Source organism: Somniosus microcephalus, chromosome 5, assembly GCF_052327205.1.
Source record: "Somniosus microcephalus isolate GS21.2 chromosome 5, FLI_Smic_1.0, whole genome shotgun sequence".
NCBI lineage: Eukaryota > Metazoa > Chordata > Chondrichthyes > Squaliformes > Somniosidae > Somniosus > Somniosus microcephalus.
In genome coordinates, this window is record NC_140991.1 from 55,844,747 (window position 1) to 55,868,904 (window position 24,158).

At 43.9% G+C, this 24,158-nt stretch overlaps 1 protein-coding gene across 6 annotated transcripts in view; it reads left to right on the forward strand.

The window, feature by feature from the left end:
• Positions 1-24,158, forward strand: part of LOC147117045 (partitioning defective 3 homolog) — an 862,692-nt gene that overhangs the window by 761,813 nt on the left and 76,721 nt on the right. For all 6 annotated transcript variants that reach the window (XM_085987637.1, XM_085987633.1, XM_085987634.1 and 3 more), the window contains one exon: positions 3,727-3,852. In XM_085987637.1, the coding sequence (XP_085843763.1) occupies positions 3,727-3,852 (126 nt within the window). The remainder of the gene's footprint in view (positions 1-3,726; positions 3,853-24,158) is intronic.

Below are 24,158 nucleotides of genomic sequence, written 5' to 3' on the forward strand. Positions count from 1 at the left end.
CAGCCCTGCCTTCGATCTAGTTTCTTTTCTTCCCAGTTTTGAAGAAGGGTCCAACCCGAAACGTCAACTCAAATTTCTCTCCACGGATGTTGCCTGACCTGCTGAGTTTTTCCAGCTTTTTCTGTTGTTATTTCGGATTTCCAACATCTGCAGTATTTTGCTATCGTGTGAATCCTGTGCCTTCCTCAGGTCAGTTAGAGGTGACTGCTCTTAGCAGATCCTCCCATCAAACAGAAGTCAGACTAACTTGCTTGCTTTTTAAAAAAAAATACCTTTTTTAAGGTGTAACTCCTGCAGTCTATTAAAAAGCATTTTTTTACTACTGTTTAAGTTTCTCTGCACACTGGAAATGAGTAATGCTCTTCACCGCGCCCCCCCCTCCCAAAATGTACCGCAAAAATTTATACATGCAAAATCTGAAGGATGCATCTCCAAACATGTATATTCGTGAAAATATGTACTGCTCACAGTATTAGATGGTGTGCTTTTTTCTCCTAAGGACAGAAATATTAAACTATGTGAAATAGAATGTAGGGGTGCGTCCCTTTAAGGCTCAAGGTTCAAGTACTTTGACCATGAAATTACCAAAATAGTAAAAGACAGTCAGGAAGCAAAATCCTTCAGCTGGAGAACCTATCCTAGAGGGTTTATCATTCAAAAGAGACTGGTTGTTTAAATGTGGCAATTTGAAAAAGAAATGGAGGCCATGAGTAAATAGAACTACTTTGAATAGGATGAAAGTCGGGCGGGTTCTATAATGGGCAGGTGATCAGCTCCACCAGATTACCGCTCAGTCAGTGAAGACGTTAATAAATCCCATTAACTCAGCAGCGGTGAGTCCACATGAAATACATGTTCCACAAGGTGGAATTATAGGGATACTGGAGTATATGCTTTCATAAGATAATAGAGCTAACGAGGTTTGCCCGTGCAATCTTGGGCAGGGAAAAGCAATGGCCCGGATTTTGCAGTGATAATAGCAGCGAACTGTCAGTGTTCGCCATCATTACCCCATTGAAACTGACTGTAACTTCAGGATTTCCCTGCTTCACCACAGGCTGCGCTGTGAAACTCCCCATAGCTGGCAATCGGTGAAATCACTTGAACTGATGAAAACTTGAGCTTTTCTGCTCTAATTATGCTGTTAAACACCCCATAAAAAGTTGAGCCTTGTTGGAATAGGTGTAACTGGGGTTTTAACAGCATATTGACTGCTGAGCAACTGTTCTGGCCCTGACAAACTAAGTTAATATTTATGGAATGGCAAATTTTTCCAGTACAATAAATTACTAAATTTATTAAATAATAAATCTTTTTTAAAGTTTGTTTATGGTATTTCAGCTTCTACCCTCATCCTATGTGTATGCCCCAATCATTATTTTGCGCTCTGTAAAAATTATAAACAGTAAATTATAATCTGCATTTTACTTCCTGGTTTGCTGTCTGAGAATTCTTCAATGTGATTGGCTGCTTAGACAGCTTGATGACATCACTGCTACCTTATGCTGGGGATCTCCTTTTGACAGTGCTACAATCAAATTGAGGTCGAGAAAGCTCAAGTTTTCACCACAGAGATTGTGAGATCATTGTGGGCAGCTTTCTTTGAGGTCAGCGCCGGTCGCCGTCACTTAACCGCTGACTGCAAATTCTGGGCCAATGTTTTTTTTAGAAGGATTTAAAATTGGAATATACAATGTGAAGATTTTGGACAAGGCACCTTCTTATAGCTCTTGGCCTGGTAATGGTTCTAGCCAAAGCCCTATCTGCTGAAACAAGTGCCAGAGTTTTCTCAAGGGAGGCGGGTTGGGGGCAGGGGGCCTCAGGTGGGCGGGAAACCTGGGAGGCAGGGCCTGTTTTGAATGCGAGACCTCGAATTCCCGCCCGCAGCCAGCCAGATTAAGAGGCTGTCTGGCTGCGGGCGGGTAGGCTTCAGACGTGAGGGATCACGAGGTCGGCACGGGCGGGGATGATGGTGGGGGCATGGTCGGCATGGTCAAGGATCGTGGGGGGTGAGCAGCATGGTAGTATCAGGGAATGGGGGCAGTATCGGGTCAGCCAGGGATCGGGAGGGGGTTGGAGGATTGGGGGAGTGATCGGGGATCACGGGGGGGGGGGGTCTTCCGGGGATTGGCAGGGGGTGAGAGGGGATTGGGGCTGGCCACCGGATGATTGTGGCCGGCCTCAGCATCATCGATGGGGTGGGGGAGGCCTTATGGTAGGAATCCGAGGCCTGGAGAGGTGATCGGAGGCCCGTGAGTGTGTCTCCAATCGTGGGGGTGGGTGGGTTAGCTAGGGACCCTAGATTCTGGAGGTAGGTATAAAACCACTTACCTCCTGGGTGCAGCAGTCCCCGCCTCGGTTTAACTGCTGGGTTTCACGAGTTATGTGAAACCTGTCCACAGGCAGTTAAAAACAAAATGAAGGTGAAAAAAGAGGCTTCCAGCCTCATTACAATATTTGAATTGACGTACCGCCCCCTGGGAGCGGGTTGGTCGCCCACCCCTGTCCTGCCTCCATCAAAACCGAGGCGGGATCCGGTCGGGCATCCCATTGTTAACAATTTAACTACCCCCACGCTCCAAACCCACCTGTTTATTAAGGGGAAAATTCTGGCCAAGATCTTTGGAAGTCTATCAACTGAAGATTTCCATAGTTCAGTTAGAACTACCCTTATACTAATATTAAAGGGAACAAATGAGGTGACAACCAAAAATAATGTAAATAATTGACAACAAGAGCAAAATAGTTTGATACTGGAGTTGTAGACCACAATATCGACTCATTTACCTGATGTTTAAATGGATGTCTTAACTTTTCAGTTTACATTTATATGAATATAATTTATTAATCCCCTTTACGTCATGATAGCATTGCTCCTGAGTGCTAAGTCATAAGAAGCACCGCCCGAGGGCAGTGCATTGGAGATGTGCTACAGTGTGGATTTGTGCCTGCAATTCTCCGGGTGCCGAGTCTCTGATTTCAACTACATCTCTATGGGGAGCGAGTTTTAGCGAGATATTGTTGTTGAAGTGGGAGAAGATTGCCCCTCTTGGTCTGAATAATGCAGCAATCAAGGAATAAGATAACAATGACCTTGGGCTCTCCCAATCACTGAGCTGGTTAAGACAGTGAGTCGTCGAGCTGTACAATCCAGCAGGGTCCCACGTTTGATCCCCAGCCTGTGTTGAGTTAACTTTTCTCAGCTGGGGCCACTGTAAGGGCACAGAAATTTGGTATTCCCGGTTACGAAGGGGATTCCACTCCTGATCAACCCTCACTGGAAGTATATATGTGTGACTTTGGGTGAGAGCAGGATTGGACTTGGCTGTGATGCCCGACATGGTTGAATCATCTGCTATTTAGATTCCCACATGAACAGTGGTCAATTGGGCAGGGTGCTGGGGAGTGACCAGTGGTCACGGAACCGTAGCTTAACAAAGAATGAAAATCTTCCGTGAGATGGGGAGGGGAAAGGGGGAAAAATGTAAATAATACCCTGGGTAGTGTGCATTCATTTTAATGAGCCCGTCTAGTCATATTTATTTCCCCAACCTACTCAAAAGTCTTGACATACCTTTATTAATTTGTGCACTCTACTGTTGTACCTCTGCAAAAATGAACACAGTTGTTACTTGTAAAAGTTCCTCAGTAGAATAAAACAATGCATAATAAATTTAATGATTTCTGAAAATTTGAGCATTTATTCCAATCTATTGTGCCCTACAGGTTTGGCAAATACCGTAAAGAGGAAAAAGTTGGGAAGCTTGATCGTAAAGGGTCAAACAAGGGCAAGGTGGAAGAAACTCTGCCATCTGAGGACGAGCGGATACGAATGAGACAGGAACAGGAGAGGTACGATTCTGTACTATGTAAAGACAATGTATTATTTTTGATGCTCCACGCAGAAGTTACCAAAAAGTATACCGGGCGCTTACCACTCACTGTAACGGGTTACGTCTCAAAAATATCATATCTGTGATGTGCTCTCGCTGTTCGAATTCCCCAGGTTTAAGTATAAAGCAGTCTGTCGGATTCTGAATTGTAGTCAAGGCAACTATTTTTTATCTGATTGGTAAGGTGAAATGTGTGACAGAAGAGTGGCAAAGTTACAAAGGATTTAACATGGTGCTCTTCATTGTAAATGATGTTCGACAGTCACTGTGCACTCTCTTCATAAAGTATTTTTTGAAATACATCTAACATTGATTACATTGGCAGCATTTTAATATCCCTCCCAGTTAAGCAAGATGGCTTTTATTTCTTTGGTTGCCTTATTGAAATTCCTCCGAGTAGTGGTCCAAGTAAAACAATTTAGCCAGTTAAGTAATTGGCAGTAGCGCTTAAAGGTCACAAATATAATTATATCAATGGGTTGGTTATTTTACAATAGCTAATGTAGGCCAGCAAATAGACAAAGGTATTTCAATATATATTGAAATTGAAACTTGGAAATATTTGGGGAATACAAGTTTTGATTTTACTTTCCTTTTAATTACGCAGCACCAGATGGTGCGTTCACAAGAGGGGAGAGTGAGTTGGAGCAATGTTGAACGTGGAAGAATAAGGGATGATCTAATTGCGGTGTTTAAGATGATCAACGGAGTTGATAGCGTGCATCGAGAGAAACATTTCTTCTGGTGGGGAACAAGTGGGCGTAACCTTAAAATTAGAGTTCTGCCGTTCAGGGGTGATGTCAGAAAGCACCTCTGTTCCTATAATGTTGCATCTTGTGTGTTTTTCTTTACCAGATTTCATCCGTACTGATTACTGAAAAATCCTTCTCAACTCTTGAGAAGTAGATTATTTCTTCCTATGTGCCCCCCCCCCCCCCACCACCACCATTTGTTTCAATATAAAGGAGTAGTATCCATGCTTGTGAAGGCACCAAGATCTACCTCAAGAAATGGTTTTGTTGCCTGTCTCAAATGGCTGGTCATTTTGACACTTGCTGGCCTGTATAGATGATCATCTGACACTGGGGGAAGGTCTTTGGACAGATTGATCAAGTAATTCTGTAGTAAGTGTGCATACATAAAATGGCACAAACACAAATGCTTTCAAGATTTTTGAGCAATTTGGCACAAGAACTGTTTTATATTGTCGATTAGCTCTGATTATTCTAGTAGCCTCTAACTGTACAAAAGAAAATAGTTATTTTGGAACAGCCCGCTATTGTATCTGTAATGGAATGCAGTTCATATATTGTCTGCTTCCTGTGTGAGATTTCTATAGGCTTTCTTACAAGGTACTTGTGTTTTTTGAAAACAAAAGTTGCTATCTACATCAGTCCATTGTGTCTTGGGGTGTTGAGTCTAAACAACTAGGAGAAACAGAAACTTGTCTGTCAGAGCTCTAGATTCTCTCGACCTCTTGACTTGGCCTGCATGCATGTTTTAAAATAATATAATACTCAATGGAAATTAGCCAGCCATAATTACTTTGTAGAATCGAAAACATGTAGAGTGACAGTCTACAAAGGTAATACAGTATAACAAGTGAATAATCACTGAAACAATTGGTTTTATAACTTTTTTTTAATTGCAGATATTTTCCTGAATTTGTTATAAATGATTTATTTGTTGCCATCATTTTTGAATATAAAATTTGGGATATTCAGACTAAACATCTTGGGAAACTGATAGGTCTGTCCCGGGAGAAATGCAGCAATGATTGCCTAAAATCAATCCTCCTGTATGATGGTGGCGGCACGGTGTCCAAGTTTGTGAGAATGCATAACAACATGATTGCATATTTTCTAAAATGGTGACACATGCTCTCATTGAATTTTGTGACTTATAGACGAGAAAGTCTCTGGTTCAATTCAGGATCTATGCTAAGTTAGCTGTAATGAGTTGAGACGCTGCAGTTGGCATCAGCCAGAGAACAGAGACATCCATCTGGGTTCCTACTTCTAATAACCATTGCATGACCCCTGTTAGAAAGTGCACGGATCAGGTGAGGACAGGATTAGACATAGCTGTAGCGGCCTCTATGGTCGAGTATCCGGGTCAAAATGGCTACTTGGGCTCCCACATACACAGTAGGTAGTTGGGCCATTCATTATCTGAGGGGAATTCGAAGGATGTAAACACTAGTCTTCACCGGGGAAAAGGGAAAAATGGGACTAAGTGGTTAGCTCTTTCAAGAGTGGCCAGACACAAAGGGCCAAACAGCCTACTTACTTGGTGTAAAACCGATGACAAATCAACTGCTGCCACCTGTGGATCCATGGCCCAGCAGGTGTATGTGTTTTTCAGGAGCGAAGAATAGAAATGCAAGAAAATTGAGGGGGGGATTTATGCACCTATGGTTCTGTAGAATAGTGGGTTTTATTTCCACAGCAACTTCACTTTTCGAGCTGTCAGAGGAGCTTTTATTAACACAGAGGGTTGAGCTTGTAATGCTTAATGCTCTTTTCTTGTTCCAAAACATTCTTGCATTCTTATGGCTGGAATAGTTCAGTTGCTTACAAGCCACTCGCTGCTGAAATGTTCTGCTTATTTTAAAATGCTTGAAATATTTTTGGGGAGTTTCAATTATTTTGTTAGGTTTTTTTGGTGCAGTTTTGCACATCATTCACTTTCCATCTGTCTGAAAGTATAATATTTATTTTCTATTACCTGAGAAGAATTTTAAATTCAGATCAGCCACATCAACAGAGCACATGTGGATTTGGGGGAAATAAATGGCTTATGTTAACTGACCCAACAGTGCTCTTGAGTTTTGGGCCGAGCACAATTCAGTATTCCATAAATTACTGCTCTCTGACATTAATCCATTTATCTCCTTGCGGAGGAGCGGGTTACGAATTATGTGAGGCTTTGTAGATTTGTACTGTACAGAAAAGCATAGTTATTAATATGAGAACAGGCCCACTGCACCCTGTTCCTCTGTTATTTTAGCCCTTCTATCCTGGTATCCAACTGTGGATTGAATGCCCCAATTTTCAAGTCTCTCTACTGCTTTATCTAGCAGATTATTCCAGATATTTATCACCCTTTTGGTGAAGATGTTCCTTCTAAATTTATTTTCCACTAGTTTATACTTATGACCTCTGATTCTATTATGCTGGCTTATTTTTAAAGTTCTGTCGGGATTTACCTTGCCTAATCCTTTTAATATTTATATACTTCAACAAGCTCCCCCTTTAGTTGTCCTTTCTCCAGGCTGTAGAGATTTAGCTTTTTTAACCTTTCTTCTTAAGTCATTTGGATTCAGTCTTTAGACTTTGTCCAAAGCTTCCACATCCTCTTGTAGCATGCATAAATTGAGAATCAAAGACCCATTGGATGTATTCTTTGGCTAAAGAAATGCAACGAATGCTGAAGAGAACGTTGAGTTATTCAGATTTTTTTAAAGTTATTCCACAGAATTTACACTTCAATCACCGGATGAAGTATAATGTACAAATTAGAATTTCAATGAAGAAATTGCATCTGTACAAATAGAAACAGACACAAATGTAACCACACCATAGGACTGCTTGTAAAGCAGCATTTGTGCTATTTTAATTAAAGTGGGGAAACTATTTTGGACTGCTCATCTGCATATGTAAATATAGTCCAATTAGCAAACTTCTCCCTTTTTAGCATAACTAATGTACCCTCCAAGTTTCATAAAGATGGAACATGGCTTTGGAGTCTTTCTTAATTAACATTTGAAGTTGCAAATTATCCCTAGTTAGCATACGTGGGTAACTTGTCCTTTAAAAAATTGCAAATCAAACTTCTAAGTTTCATCAAGAAGGGAGTAAAGGCTTTTGAATTATTGATGAAAATGTGATGATATTTAGCTGCTAACACCCCTCCGCCACCTTCGTTATTTTGCTGTGTTACAGGCAAAGTAAACGGAGATGTTAATCAGAATTTAAAAAATACAAAGGTCAGGATATCAGTTAAAATAGATGACTGAAGGGTATCCTTTCTCTAATAAAAATATAAATTTTAGATGAAGTGCTTAACTTCAAAAAGAAACAGTAAATGATATTAGGTATTCAATTCAACATGTATAACATCAACATTGCAAACCATGGAATGAATAAAGAAATGGTTTGCTGTATTCTGGATGGGTTCAGATGTCCCACCAGTATTGCCCTCAATTCTGGAAGAAAGATTCAAAATTCTGGGGTAGAGTTTCTGCTACTAATATCCGCACAATCCGGGCAGAATTTTCCGAACTAGCGCCAAAGATCGGGGCATTTTAAACGTAAGTGAGTTGCGCCCAAACCCACTTATATTACTGTTTTCCGCAATCTTTTACGCTGGTTCATTATTCAGTTCGCCCGAATTTGGCCCCGCCCACAAAACTGGCTACGCCCCCCCCCCCCCCCCCCCCCATGTCAAAATTGCGAGATTTTGACAGTTGCGCTGGTTCGGGAAGGCTCTTCAAGTTGCACTCATTTTCTTAGGCAGACAGTTATTAGTAGGCACATTTTAAAAGTTTTTTCACCTCAAAAAATAGTTAATTTACCAAGAAACTGAAACCAATGAAGCTATTAAAAGGATCAGTTTTTTTTTAAGTCAGGTGGAGAACAGGACACCCTTATTAAAAACAAAAGCAAAATACTGCGAATGCTGGAAATCTGAAATAAATAAAAGGAAATGCTGGAAATGCTCAGCAGGTCAGGCAGCATCTGTAGAGAGAGAAACAGAGTTAACAGGAGCAGGGAAAGGGGGATGGGGAGGAAAGAACGAAAGTGAAGGTCTGTGATAGGGTGGAAGGCAAGAGTGATTAAATGACAAAGGGGGAGAAATTCAGTATCGCCACGTTTGGGGCGTTATACTCGAGCGGGCGTGAAATTTAGCGCCCGGCGCAAATTATTGCCACCTACTGCTAAATTGACCTGCTTCGCCCCAGGAGGTGCTTGGAGCGCTAAAACAGGCGCTGCACGACTGTCTTAAGGCGCTAAGCCGGAGAAGCGAGGCGCTACCACCGAGGGCGGGCGCAGCGCAGGTGCGGCCAGTTAGCGATTGCACGCAGACACGCTGGCGCCGGTCAGCTCTTAAAGGGGAGGTTCGATCTTGGATTGCAGCCACACCCTGCGCATCGGAGCCCTCTCAATGTAATGGAGAAGTCCAACGTTTTCACCCATTGCAGCCCCCATAGTATGTGGCAACTCAAGGTTATGCCAGTGAAAAAGCAAACCAACTACAAAGTTCTGGACTGAAGCCAGAAGTACCTCAGCGAGCGCTGACTCAATGCAGAAAGCGCTCTCCCTTTGTCTCTCTGCAAATTTCTCTCTCTCTCTCTCTCAGAAGGAGTGGTCCAAAAATGGCTACCACAAAGAAGCTAGGAAGAGCCCCCTTTAAATAGCGCCCCCCCCAGCCCCACAGTGACTGGGAACCGTTCCAGTCAACCAGTCGCTGGGAGCGCCAGGCAGAAAGGAGGGGTGCGCCACTGAAGTTCCGGTTCGGGGCGCCCCAAGGGCATTGCATCATGAAATGACGTCAGGATCTGCGCATGCAGCTGAGCGGGCATTGCAGTTTTGCGCCGCCGCTAAATGTCCGCTCAATTTTGCGAGAGGCGCAGGTCTCGCCGCGCCCGGGCGCTAGCCGCATCGCGCCCCATTTATTGCCCTCTTAAGGCACTAACGGGTGGCGCTAACAACTGAATTTCTCCCCCAAAAGGTATGATCGTACAAATTACCATCTCCCATTACCATCTCCTTTTGCTTTGTACTACCAGGTTACCACTCTTAAATACATCAAGGAATACTTTTTCATCATAGAATGATACAGCACAGAAGGAGGCCATTCGACCCATTGTGTCTATGCCATCTTTTTGAAAGTGATATCCAATTAGTCCCACTCCCCTGCCCACTCCCCATAGCCCTGCAAATCTTTTCCCTTCAAGTATTTATCCAATTTCCTTTTGAAAATTATTGTTGAATCTGCTTCCACCACCCTTTTTGGCAGTGCATTCCAGATCATTAACAACTTGTGGCGTAAAATAATGTTTCCTCATGTCGCCTCTGGTTCTTTTGGCAATCACCTTAAATCTGTGTCCTCTGGTTCTCGACCCTTTTGCCACTGGAAACTGTCTCCTTATTTACTCTATCAGAACCCGTCATGATGTTAAACACCTCCCTTTAACCTTCTCTGCTGTAAGAAGAACAACCCCAGCTTTTCCTGTCTCTCCACATAACTGAAGTCTTCCATCCCTGGTACCATTCTGGTGAATCTCCTCCGCACCCTCTCCAAGGCCTTGACATACTTCCTAAAGTGTCATGCCCAGAATTGAACACACTATTCCAGCTGGGGCCTAACCACGGTTTTATAAAGCTTCAGCATAACTTCCTGACCTTTGTACTCTTTGCCTCTATTTATAAAGCCAAGCCTTTTTAATAGCCTTCTCAACTTGTCCTGCCACCTTCAAAGACTTGTGTACTGAAACCCCAGGTGTGTCTATTCCTGCACCTCCTTTTAAAATTGAACCATTTTGTTTATATTGCCTCTTCTCAATCTTCCTATCAAAATGAATGACTTCATACTTCTCTGTGTTAAATTTCATCTGCCATGTGTCTGCCCATTTTGCCAGTCTGTCTATGTCCTCCTGAATTCTGTTACTATCCTCCTCATTGTTTAGTACATGTCGACGAAGTTTCCAATTAGCAATTAATTTTGTCCCAGATTATATTCTCTAAAAGTTTCCACACCACCGACGTTAGACTGACTGGCCTGTAATTGCCGGGTTTATCCCTCTCCCCTTTTTTGAACAAGGGTGTCACATTTGCAATCCTCCAGTCCTCTGGCACCACCCCCCGTAATCTGAGGAGGATTGGAAGTTTGTGGCCAGAACCCCTGCAATTTCCAACCTTGCTTCCCTCAGTAACCTAGGCTGCATCCCACCCGAACTGGGTGACACTTCTACTTTGAGTACTGCCAGCTTTTAAGTACCTCCTCTTAAGCTATTTTTATCCTATCCAATATTGTGACCAACTCCTCCTTTACTGCTTCATTGGCAGCATGCTCTTCTCTAGTGAAGACAGATGCAAAATACTCATTTAGTACCTCACCCATGCCCTCTGCCTTAACAAGAAGATCTCCTTTTTGGTCCCTAATTGGCCCCACCCTTCATTGACTAGCCTTTTTACTATTTATATTTATTCTAAACTGTAAAGGGTCACGAGAGGTCAGATCTTTTATTTTTAAATTATTTAAAACTGAATTTGTTCACTGAACATCTCAAATGTCTGTCCTTTATCCCATTTCTGCATATTTTAGCACGAGCACCTTGAAAGCCTGTGGTACTGTAGGGTCTAAATGAGGGACAAACAGCTGCACAATCCAATATGGCTGCCAAGGGTTGCAATTATTGCCTTGTGAGTATGTTCTGTACCTCTGGGCTGTGCATTAACCTGCATCCATCTTAACTTAACAAACAGCTGGCAGGATTTATATGGGCATACAACCCAGGGCCCACATCACAACTGAGCGATTAGGTGACCTGGTATCATAATGAAATAATGGCGACCCATAGGGATAGACATAAAACAGCAAAGTGGGACAAAATGTGTATCTTTACACATGAGAGAAACATGGAGAGAGTTTAAAAAGAAGTGAGCTTATTGAACCCATCTCCATCTGAGTGATCACTGGCTTAGAAATACTCTAAAGGAACAGCGTCAGAGAGTAAAGAGACAAAGTCATCCAAGGACAGTTCAGACTGTAAGTGAGTGAACAAAGGTAGTGTTTAATTTATAATTAGCCATTTAGAAGGTTAAAAAGTAGAAGATTCTTCAGGTTGAAGAGTAGTTAGCAATTACAGCAAAAAAACAGAACAGAACCGCTTACAGTATATCAGACAGCTCAGGGTTTGAATTCCAAGAGGATACGCCCTTAGTGAGAGTGATCTCTGATACTGAAGTGAGGAGATTTAGCATTGAATCTCAGGTTGTAGAAAGATTTCTAAAATGTATGACATTGGAAAGAAAAAAAACCAATTACATTCTATTACACTACCCGATTGCACTGGTTTATGGAACATTTTATATTGGTGATTATGCAAATTAATTTTAGCAGAACCTTGAACTGTGAACCTAACCAGCACAATTACGAGGGTGTTTTGGCCACAATTTCCCGGTTCCACCTAAAGTGGAAACTCTACCCTTTTGTCCTCAACAAACATTTTGGGAAGTCTTCCTTTCTTTCCTGTTCCCTGCCCCCATTCCATAGACCTGCATTGCAAGGGTTCTTGCTTATTCTTTCCCAGGTAATCTTTAAACAATGAAATGAACACAATTTAAATGTAACAGTGAGACGACAGTTCGCCTTGCTTCAGAGACCGTTTAGTTCAGTAAGCAAGTACATTGTTGCGTCAACAGTCAAGGTTCAATTGTTATGGAGGTGCAAATGCAATTCAGAAAGTTCCATAGTTCAGATCAATAGAGGTTATATAGTCTGGAGTCCACTTTATTTACTTAAAGCTGAACATTAATAATTAAAAATCAAATCCAGTAAGGCAGTGGTTAAGCTACTCACCTCGGGCCTTTTATGGTTGTGAATTACAGTCCCAATGGTGATTTGCATCCGAACACCTCCAAACAAGTAGAAGGATTTTTTTGAGCCTTTTTGTGATATTCTTCTGTGTGAAGGTGAAAGTACTGCAGCCATTGCTCTCCATGGGAAATGCTCAGCTTCAAGTTCTATTTTAAGCCATGAATGTTCTATTACCAAATTATCTTGTTTTGAATAGCAAGTGTTTTCAATCTGATGTAGTTCCTGTCTGTAAAATAATTCCCTTAATCCATCCCTTCATTCCCCGCCCCCCACCAACCTATTGCAAAATATTCCTGTCTTTAGATTATCGTGGAACCCTACATTGCAGGTCCAAGCCCACTTAACTATCACCAAAATTCCCCCACTATATTGTTTGATGCTCTCAGAGATCCCACAGGACCCTAAAGTGCTGAAATTAAGAGAGACCTGCATTTAAATAGTGCTCATCAAATCTTGGAAAAATCTCGGTGCCGCCTGCAATGAATGACCTTAAAGGGCACTGAACATTGTTCTGCAGACACACGCAGCAGCTGTTTTGCGCTCAGCAATATCCGACAAACAGCCATGAGATGAATGATTAGTTTATCTGTTTTTGATGGTGGTCGAGGAAGGCCCGGACTCCCTTCAGTGCCAGTGGATCTTTAATGTACAGGTAAACAGGCAGACCGGATCTCCGTTTGCTGCTGCTTCTGAAGGGTGGTATCTCCCAATGATGCTGCACAATTTGCAATGGTTATTTTGCTGAATTGCTTTAAAGTGTGATTTGGCTGAATCGAAGTGGTGGTGAGCTTGAAATCTGATTTTAGTTACCAGCAGTCTTTATGCCCAACCTTGGTGTGTGCAACATTCAGAGCACTTAGTGATCAGATGCCACGCATTACAGTTTTATTTCAATTTGTATTGGGATAAAATGGCATACGGTGGAACTACAAGGGAAGGAAAGGTAATTTTGGGACACATTTATTTTATTAGTTTTTAAAACTTATAGTGAGCTTGCATTCAAGATTCATTATAAGTTGATTATAATTCCCCCGCTATATTGCTTGATGTTCTTAACAATATCCCCACAGGACCCTAAAGTGAGAAACTTAAGGAAGACATGCATTTAAATAGTGCTCATCAGATGTCAGAAATATTTCAGTGCCGCAATGGAGGCGGAAGTATTCCTTCAAGGTCAATGTGAAGGAAGTTTAGATTAACTGGGGCCAGCAGAAGATGATGTGTAAAGTGGGCTGAGTGAAGAAAGGCCGCTGCAGGCTCATTGCAACCTTAAGCATCTGCAGTTTTGGAAATGATGTAAAAGGCTTTTCTTCCACATTATTGGCTCCACCGTTGTATATTTCTTTGCCCAATTACCTTCTTTCAAAGGTTACTCTTGTCTCCTGAAGGTGTTACTTTTTGCTTCAGGTAAAGCAACTGGAAAGCCTGATTGACAGCTGTTACAATTAAGTGAATTGGACCTGTGTGCTGTTTCAGTGAGAAGTGGAGCAGAATTGAGGTATTATAATCTACATAGATGCTTGTGGCCACTGCCATTTTACATCGAATCCTGTGCAGCAAGTAAACACATTCAATGTTGGGAGGGGTTACACAGATCGAAAACTGCTCCTCTTTCTCACTCCCATGTAAGGAAATGGATTTTTGTAAAAATTTGTATCATCTGCACTGAAGGATACAGTCAACCCGGATAGTTGTTAGATTCAGTGATCAATTCAGCTTGATTGAGGACAAAATAATTCCACTTAACAAGGGAAAATAAACAAGCAAATGCCTTTCTGTCACACAATTGAGTAGCATTACAGCGAGTGAAATCTGATGTTCCTTCTATTGTCAATTTATCTGGGTGAGATTAAAGGGTTAGCAATCTTAAATGTCCCCCAACTGTTGAAGTTTGCTTTGTTTACAAGTTCTGGATCCCTCTTTGGAATCTGTTACTTCAACAGCTCTTCAACTGAGAACTGTCCAAACATTGCCTGCAGACCAGAAGCTTAGCTGATGGGCGAGCTACTTGTTCTTGGCACTCTGCCACTTCTGCTGCTTCCTTCCTCATACCTATGCTTTTTGGCTAAATGGTTTTTGTTGATCAGTATTTCAATACTTTGACCAGGAAAGTAGACATGGTAACCATTCGGTGTTGAAGTCATCTCCCAAGTTTACAATGTTTTTTTAAATATTCGTTCCTGGGATGTGGGCGTCGCTGGCAAGGCCAGCATTTATTGCCCATCCCTAATTACTCTCGAGAAGCTGGTGGTGAGCTGCATTCCTGACAACTGACTGGCTTGCTGGGCCATTTCAGAGGGCAGTTAAGAGTCGACCACATTGCTGTGGGTCTGGAGTCCCATATAGGCCAGACCAGGTAAGGACATTAGTGAACCAGATGGGTTTTTACGACAATCCGATAGTTTCATGGTCACCATTACTGATACTAGCTTTTTATTCCGGATATATTTAGTTAACTGAATTTAAATTTCTCAGCTGCCATGGTGAGATTTAACCATTAGTCCAGGCCTCTGGATAACTAGTCCAATAATATAACCACGATGCCACCGGACCCGTTAATGTGATTCATATGCTAACGTGTCTAAGATTATACATATATAATTATACATATATGCCCAGCAAACAAAGCTTGATCCAGGTGGAAATGCTGTTGCTCCTTTGGTAAGTTTCTGGCTGGGATATTGAGGATCAACAATTAAGAACATGGTTGCTGAATAAAATCGGACACCTTGATCTTGTAAATTAGGTAATTTCTCTTCAATATTATTCAAACCCAACTCCACACGCAGCATTGGTGACAATGGTTGATGACAAAGAGCAGCGGCAATAGAAGAGAAACCCAAAAATATCTGCTTGAAGGGAAAAAAGTTACCTGTTTAAGTACACATGTTACATGAGTCTGCTATCAAAATGGGGACAGCAATGTCCATCCTGCCTGTATTTGACGCACATTCTGACCTGGCTTCAGTTGCAATTCACTGGCTAAAGTGGCTAATGAGATTTCAATATTAATTGGACAATATTACTGGAACTGAGCAGAAAAGGACCATACAGGAAACTCTCGTTTGAATGGCACCTAAATAACCGGCAAAATTCATACTCCGAAAACATCTCAATAACCGGAAATGTTGCCAAGTCCGAGTCTCCCACGGTGGCCGAGTTAGTCAGTGGGGGTAGTTCTCCAAACTGCCACTACTCGGCTTCTTGGCACTGTCAGAAGTCCGAACACCTCAATAACAGGAGTCTGACTCTTTGTTTGTTAAAAATAGCCTCGGTAGATAACCCTCTCCATCATCCGGAATTTTTAATCAACCGGCACCATCCCGGTCCCGTCGGTGCCGGATACCAGAGAGTTTCCTGGTACTGCATTACTGTGCGGAGGAGCTAGATGAAATGTTTGACTCTAATACAAGTAATGATTAAAATGGTGCAAAAAGCAGCACTCGCCTTTCATCTCATGCCTAAAGCAAGCAATTTGTAAGAAACAGCGTTCTTCCGTGAGCTCAACAAAATTTGGAAGAGACAGTCTTGTACGTGACTAATACAGTTAGTGAAATGTAGTTCCGGAATATAGATCAAATAATGAAACAGTCCATGCCCGCATGCAACATGACCTGGACGACGTTCAGGCTTGGGCTGGTAAGTGGCAGGTAACATTCGTGCCACAGAAGTGCCAGGCAATGACTATCTCCAACAAGCAAGAGAGTATCCACCTCACCTTGACATTCAATGGCATTACCATCGCCGAATCCCCCACCATCAACATCCTGGGGGGTCACCATTGACCATTGACCAGAAACTTAACCAGCCACACACATACTGTGGCAACAAGAGCAGGTCAGAGGCTAGGTATTCTGCGGCGAGTGTCTCACCTCCTGACTCCCCAAAGCCTTTCCACCATCTACAAGGCACAAGTACGGAGTGTGATGGAATACTCTCCACTTGCCTGGATGAGTGCAGCGCCATCAACACTCGAGAAGCTCGACACCATCCAGGACAAAGCAGGCCGCTTGATTGGCACCCCATCCACCACCTTAAACATTCACTCCCTCCACCACCAGCGTACCGTGGCTGCAGTGTGTACCATCTACAAGATGCACTACAGCAACTCACCAAGGTTTCTTCGGCAGCACCTCCCAAACCCGCGACCTCTACCACCTAGAAGGACAAGGGCAGCAGGCGCGTGGGAACACCACCACCTCCAAGTTCCCCTCCAAGTCACACACCATTCTAACTTGGAAATATATCGCCGATCCTTCATCGTCGCTTGGTCAAAATCCTGGAACTCCCTCCCTAACAGCACTGTGAGAGTACCTTCACTACACGGACTGCAGTGGTTCAAGAAGGCGGCTCACCATCACCTTCTCAAAGGCAACTAGGGATGAGCAATAAATGCTGGCCTTGCCAGCGACGCCCACATCCCATAAACAAATTTAAAAAAAAACTGATTATTGCAAGTAGTGCTTCAAGGAAGTTGTCAATTTGCATTGAAGAGACAACATTTTCTAAATAAAGTGTTGAATTGTCAGAAAGCTGAGCCAAAAAAATGTCAAGCACAGAATATGTTGGAAACACTCAGCAGGTCAGGCAGCATCAGTGGAGAGAGCAGACGAGATGTTTCGGGTGTGGGCCTTTAGTTCTGTAAATGTGTTTCTCCCCACAGATGCTGACTGACCTGTTGAGTGTTTCCAGAACTTTCTGTTTTTGTTTCAGATTTCCGGTATTTGCAGTATTTTTTTTGTCATTGTCGAGAAGTTAAATATTAAGCTATGAAAACCAAAATAATAGGGCAGATAAACTTAAGGAATGGACTGTTTAAGAACAAATGGGCAAATTTCATCAAGTCAAAAAAACCAGCACAGGACATTAACTATAGTAATTCAGAAGAGGAAAAATGTTTCATGTAAATGGAAAAAACTGGAGAAAAGGTGAACTCAATTGTGAGTAAAGGTACAAATCCTGCTGTAGATTGAAGATGTACGGTGGCATAGTGGTTAGCACTGTTGCCTCACAGCACCAGGGACCCGGGTTCGAATCCGGCCTCGGGCGACTGTCTGTGTGGAGTTTGCACATTCTCCCCGTGTTTGCGTGGGTTTTCTCCGGGTGCTCCGGTTTCCTCCCACCGTCCAAAGATGTGCGGGTTAGGTTGATTGGCTATGATAAATTGACCCTTAGTGTTAGGGGGATTAAATATGTGGGGTTACGGGGATAGGGTGGGATATGTGTTGGTGTAGGGGTTACGGGGATCGGGTGGGATGTGTGTCGGTGCAGGCTCGATGGGCTGAAATGGCCTCTATCTGCACTGTGGGGTTTCTGTGATTTCTGTGAAGGAAAGTGGTGATTTATTATGATGCCCCAGAAACCAAATTGATGAGTGCTGGTTTGGAGAAATTAAAATAGATGCTATCTCAAAGCTCAAAAGCTCATTAAGTTTGATGAAATATGAATCTAAAATACCATGGGGGAGAAATTGGGTATAGCCCCGTTTGGGGCGCTAGTTCTGGCAAAGCGCAAAGCCTAGCGCCAGTCGTGATTTAGCGCCACCTGGCGCGATATTCGGTCGTTGCGCCCCTGAGGGTGATTGCGGCGCTAAATCAGGCGCTGCATGAGGCTCTTAAGGCGCTAACCCGGCGGCGCAACCCAATTTCGCGGCGGTGGGGCGCAGCGCAGGTGCTGTCAATAATCACTTTCCCTGAGACACACTGGCGCCAGCCAGCTCTTAAAGGGGCAGGTCAATTGGCACCACCAGACACACTCACTGCCTTGTAGGCCTTCAAAGCGGTGGGAGCCTACCTGTGGCGCACCAGCCTAGCAAGACATGGAAAGGGTGAGGCAGAGGGTGGAACGCCTCACTGATGGGGCATTGGATGCTTTGGTTGGCGCAGTGGAATCGAGGCCAAGGAAGATGGTCGGAATGTGATTTATGTTTTGAACAGTCTCCCGGGAGTGAGAGGGAGTTATGTGTCAGTGTATTAGTTTTGCTTTCTGTTGCCATAGCTTTCTCATGTTTGAAGGAATCACATTTTGTGTAATGAAACACTTTCTTCATTTACAATGGCCATGCCTGCTATTTACATGCATCTTGCCCTTCACAGGCTTGGGGGTATCAGACCGGTTCCATTTCTGTTCTTGGAATGGCAGCAAGCATTCCATGAGAGGGGCCTAGAAGCTACTTCTGATCAGCCTCTGACGCGCAGCCTGAGAAGAGCCGCTTGCGTAGAAGTTCAGGCCAGCAGGCATCTTCTCAGCCACCAACAGAGGTGTCCTGCACCTTATCTGAGGCTGCAGATCTGGCTGAAGCAGCTGGCACAGCTCAGTCACCACCTCCTTTCTAAAAAGCAGCCTTCTGACACACTGCTCCTCTGACATGTTCATGTAGGAAAACTGCTGTCGGAAAACCCTGCCAGCGTAAGGTCTGCTGTGGCGACGTCTGTTGGCCCTCCTCCGTCTGGCCATGCCCGCCCCCCTCTCCCAGCATCTCGGTGCCCTTTCCAGATGATTCAGCAGCAGGACGTTCCCCTCCAATGCAGCCCCCATAATAAGTGCCCACAGGAAGGTTCCCCGTTGTTAAGGCTCACCAACAGCAAGGTGATGGTCAGAAGGCTGAAGATCGTCTGCCTGCGCTGGCTCAGTGGTCAAATGGCTCTCAGTGTGCAGCTCAGCAACTCTTTGTAGCTCTTGAAGAAGTTGTGCTCCAGAAATGGCTGCCGTTTTTAAACCACACCAGTCCCCTTCAAATAACGTCCCCCCAGGCCGAGAGCGATTGGGTAAGGTTCCCTGTAAGCTGTCACTAATAGCGCCACGCGCTACGGAGGGGGGCGCCACTGAATTTCCTGTCCGGGGCGCCCAAAAGGCATTGCACACTGAAATGACATCATAATCTGCCTGCGCCCATGAGTGGGCGCTATGAGTTTGCGCCGGCGCTAAATGCATGGTCAATATGGGGCGAGGCGCTAGGCACCCTGTGCCCGCCCGGAAATTGGCTAGCACCCCACTTCTCGGCCTCTTTAGGCGTTAATCGGTGGTGCTACCAACCGAATTTCTCGCCCCATAACTTTATATAATTAAAGCAGAAAAGGGACTCCCAACTGGTAAAGCGTACATTGTGAAAGGAAATATTGAATCTCTTCTAAGTTTACAGATAACACTAGAATTGCAGTTCTAAAAATAAATGATGGAACACATGAAGCAGCATTGCTGCTAAGTATGCAAAGAATTTCCAAAAATCTTCATTGGTAAACTGAAGGATATGCAAGTGAACCCATATAGCCTGTCGCACAACAAGATATGAAACCCTTGTTTTCACGAGGCTGAAACAATTAATTGAAAATGATGATTGGAGATGGTCCTACCCCTTGGCTGCATTAAAACCTAGATAATATTTAGTTACATTTGGACATGCGTACTACAAACAAATGAGAATGAAGTCCTGCTTGGGCAGCTGTCCTCTGTCAGTAACTTCCCCGCAAACAGTAAGGAAATGAATGACCATCTAATTTGCTATTTTGGTGTTGCTGGTCGAGGGAGGAATGTTGGCCAGAAGACCAGGAGAACTCATGTTCTTGAAATAGCGCCATATAAGAAAAGAGCAGCCGTCACTGACGAAGTGGTCAGAGTCTCGAGGAATCTTAACAGCCCAGATTTTGTGGTCAGTGGCAAACTAACGGTGCCCAGCCGTTCAGTACACTTACACAGACTTTCTATAGGGTTCTGCACTGGAATTTGCGGTGATGAAAAAAAAAACATTGTGCCGCAGCGCCCTCTATAAGGGGATCTGAGACTTGTGTGAACAGGGCACGCAACTCCCTAACCAGTTAGATTCAAGAATTGTTAGAGGCGCACAGAATCTGAACCAGGAAGTGTAAGTTAGAATGTTTAATTCAAAATTAAATCCGGTACAGAAAGTGAAATAGAGATAAAAATGGCATTACGAGAGAGATAAAAGAGACAAAGAAAAGGTTTAAATAAATTAAAACATTTTTATTTTTGTAAGTAAAATCTAAAGGAGTGGGACTTCATGCTTGTAAAAGTTATTTTTCAATGCCAGAGAGGTTGTTTGGCAGTAATTAAGACTTATCACGGCATTAAAAATCTACTTACACTGGAATGGACTCGCCCTAAATTTTTCTGGCATGATTAGTGGGTACCTAGTGGGTAAGTACAGCAACTTCAAGCCCTTCCATGTATTTCAATTCCGAGTCTCTCAATACCGATATAATCAAGCTTCGAGAGGGGCAGGGCAACTACGAATGTGCAGTCGGCAGAATTTGTTGTCCGATTTGCACTTTATGCTGATAGCCTCACCGTTATTTTTACTGCAAAATCTGGGCCAACATGATCGACGTAAGCTATTCAGAAGTTGGTAGAGATGAGGAGGGGCTTGAGGAGTTTGAAGAGAAAGACCCAACAAAATGGAGAGACTCATTTTCAACACACTGGGCTCCACAGAGGAACAGCAGGCATTTTGCAATCCTTAACAGTTATGAGGTGAACTAAATGATTTAAGAAAAATAAGACCGTCCAATACATTACTGGTGTATAGTTTCCAAGTCAGTATGTTTGACAGTTTAGTTATCATAACTAAATTATTTTTTGAAGGAAAGGAAATTGTAATGTTCATGGCTATATCATGCAATAATAAATATTTGAGAAGTCTCAACCACCTTGGAGTAGAAAGAAGCAGTAAGTTTCCTTCCGTCGCATACAATCCTGACTCACATCTTCATTGCCACTGGGTCAATATCCTGGAATTCCCTACCCAACACCATTGTGGGAGCATTGTAAGCTCTGAGGAGGACACAAAGAGGCTGCAAAGGGATATAGACTGTTTAAGTGATTGGGCAAGAAGGTGGCAGATGGAGTACAATGTGGGGAAGTGTGAAATGATCCACTTTGGTAGGAAGAATGGAAAAGCAGAATATTTTTTAAAAGGCGAGAGACTAGTTAATGTTAGTATTCAGAGGGATTTGGGTGTCCTTGTACACGGATCACAGAAAGTTAACATGCAGGTACAGCAAGCAATTCAGAAGGCAAATGGTATGTTCGTTTTTATTGCAAGAGGGTTGAAATACAAGAGTAAGGAAGTCTTGCTGCAACTGTGTACAGTGTACAGCCCTGTTCCTGGGACTAGGGACAGGGTCACTGGCAAGGCTTGGAAGCTAAGCAGAGCCAGGCCTGGTTAGTACCTGGAGGGGTGACCATCAGGGAAGACCAGGTGCAGAAGGTCACGGAAGGAGCCCCGGGAGGGGCAGCTGGTGAGCAGGCCCGGGCGTTGGGCTGAAGATTGTCGGACAGGAGGAATGGTGGAAATGGAATGGCGGCGCGCACAGACGCAGCGGCTTTGCTTCTCCCAGGACGGTGCTATTTACGTTTAATGTTAATGTTATTTGTACTGGACTCATGGGAGCTTGCAAGATCACATTTCGTTGTTCATGTACTTGTGCAATGACAATAAAAGTTGAATTATTATTATTATTTTATCTCCTTACCTAAGGAAGGATATACTTGCCTTGGAGGGGGTGCAATGTAGGTTCACTGCATTGATTCCTGGGAAGAGAGGGCTGCCCTATGAGGAGAGGTTGAGTAGAATGGACCTATATTCACTGAAGTTTAGAAGAATGAGAAGTGATCTTGTTGAAACATATAAAATTCTTAGAAGGCTTGACAGAGTAGATGCAGAGAGGCTGTTTCCCCTGACTGGAGAGTCTAGAACTATGGGGTCACAGTCTCAGGATAAGGGGTCGGCCATTTAGGACTGAGATAGGATAAATTTTTTCACTCTACCCCAGGGGGCTGTGGATGCTCAGTTGATGAGTATATTCAAGACTGAGATTGATAGATTTTTGAGCACTAAGGGAATCGAGGGATATGGGGATAGGGTGGGAAAGTGGAGTTGATGTAGAAGTTGAGCCATGAATGGCGGAGCAGGCTCGATGGGCCTTATGGCCTACTCCTGCCCCTATTTCTTATGTTCTTAAATAAAAAATATATTTATCTAGCAGAGTGAGCCAAATCTGGAGGTAAAGCGGTTACTTATTTGATAAGCTCCTGGCTAGATCAACAAGTCAGAATTGTTCCAGTCCTACTCGGGTCCCCTCCCTCACCTCTTTTCCCGGTACATTGATGACTGTATCGGTGCCGTTTCCTGCTCTCGCCCTGAACTAGACAATTTCATTCACTTTGCCTCCAATTTCCACCCTTCCCTCACCTTCACATGGTCCATCTCCGACTCTTCCCTTCCTCGATTTCTCCGATTCCATCTCTGGGGATAGGTTATTGACCAACATTCACTACAAGCCCACAGCTACCTGTACTACACTTCCTCCCACCCCGCCTCCTGTAAGGTCTCTATTCTATTCTCCCAGTTTCTCCGTCTCTGCTGCACCTGCTCCGACGATGCCACCTTCCACACCAGTGCTTCCGACATGTCTTCCTTTTTCCTCAACTGAGGATTTCCCTCTACCGTGGTTGACACGGCCCTCGACCGGGTCCGTTCTATCTCCCGCACTTCTGCCCTCACCCCTGCCCCTCCCTCAAGGGACCACAATAGGGTTCTCCTTGTTCTCACCTTTCACCCCACCAGCCTCCACATTCAACGGATCATCCTCCGCCATTTCCGCTACCTCCAACGTGATCCCACCACCAAACGCATCTTCCCCTCCCCTCCCCTTTCAGCATTCCGTAGGGACATCTCCCTCCGAGACACCCTAGTCCACTCCTCTATCACCCCCAGCACCTCTTCCCCTTCGCCCGGCACCTTCCCGTGCAAGGGCAGGAGATGCAACACATGCCCTTATACCTCCCCCCTTCCCACTGTCCAGGGCCCCAAACACCCCTTCCAGGTGAAACAGCGATTTACTTGTACTTCTCGCAATCTAGTATACTGTATTCGCTGCTCACGATGCGGTCTCCTCTACATTGGGGAGACCAAACGCAGATTGGGTGACCGCTTTGCGGAACACCTCCATTCAGTCCATAAGGGTGACCCCGAGCTTCCGGTTGCCTGTCATTTCAATTCACCGCTCCATTCCCACTCCGACCTCACCGTCTGTGGCCTCTTGCATTGTTCCACGGAAGCTCAGCGTAAACTCGAGGAACAGCACCTCCTCTTCCGATTAGGCACTTTACAGCCTTCCGGACTCAATATCGAGTTCAACAATTTCAGATCATAACCTCGGCCCCCTTTATATTTTTTATCCACACTTTTGGTTTGTGCTTTTCCTTTTTTTCCTCTCTCTCCCACACGGCAGCTGTCTTTCACTCTGCCAGCGCATTTCACACTTCATCTAGAGTCATTGTTTGTTTCTTTACCTGTCCTATTACTATCTCGTCTCACCTTGAATATCTCTTAATGTCTCTTCTTTCATCCCCTCCCCCATTTCCCAGCCCCCAAACTGCCTTTTGTTTCATTTCCTGCCTTTTCTCTCAGTTCTGTAGAAGGGTTTCGACCCGAAACATTGACTCTGTTTCTCTCTCCATGGATGTTGCCTGGCCTGCTGAGTTTTTCCAGCATTTTCTGTTAAGTCTGAATTATTGTTGAATAAAGGCACAGGAACATTAAGCCCATAAAAGGAGTGAATTCTTGTTCATGCTATTGGAATCCAGTTCCACACACAACAGATGGCATCATAAAAAGATGATCATTTTTACTGAGGTTTGAAA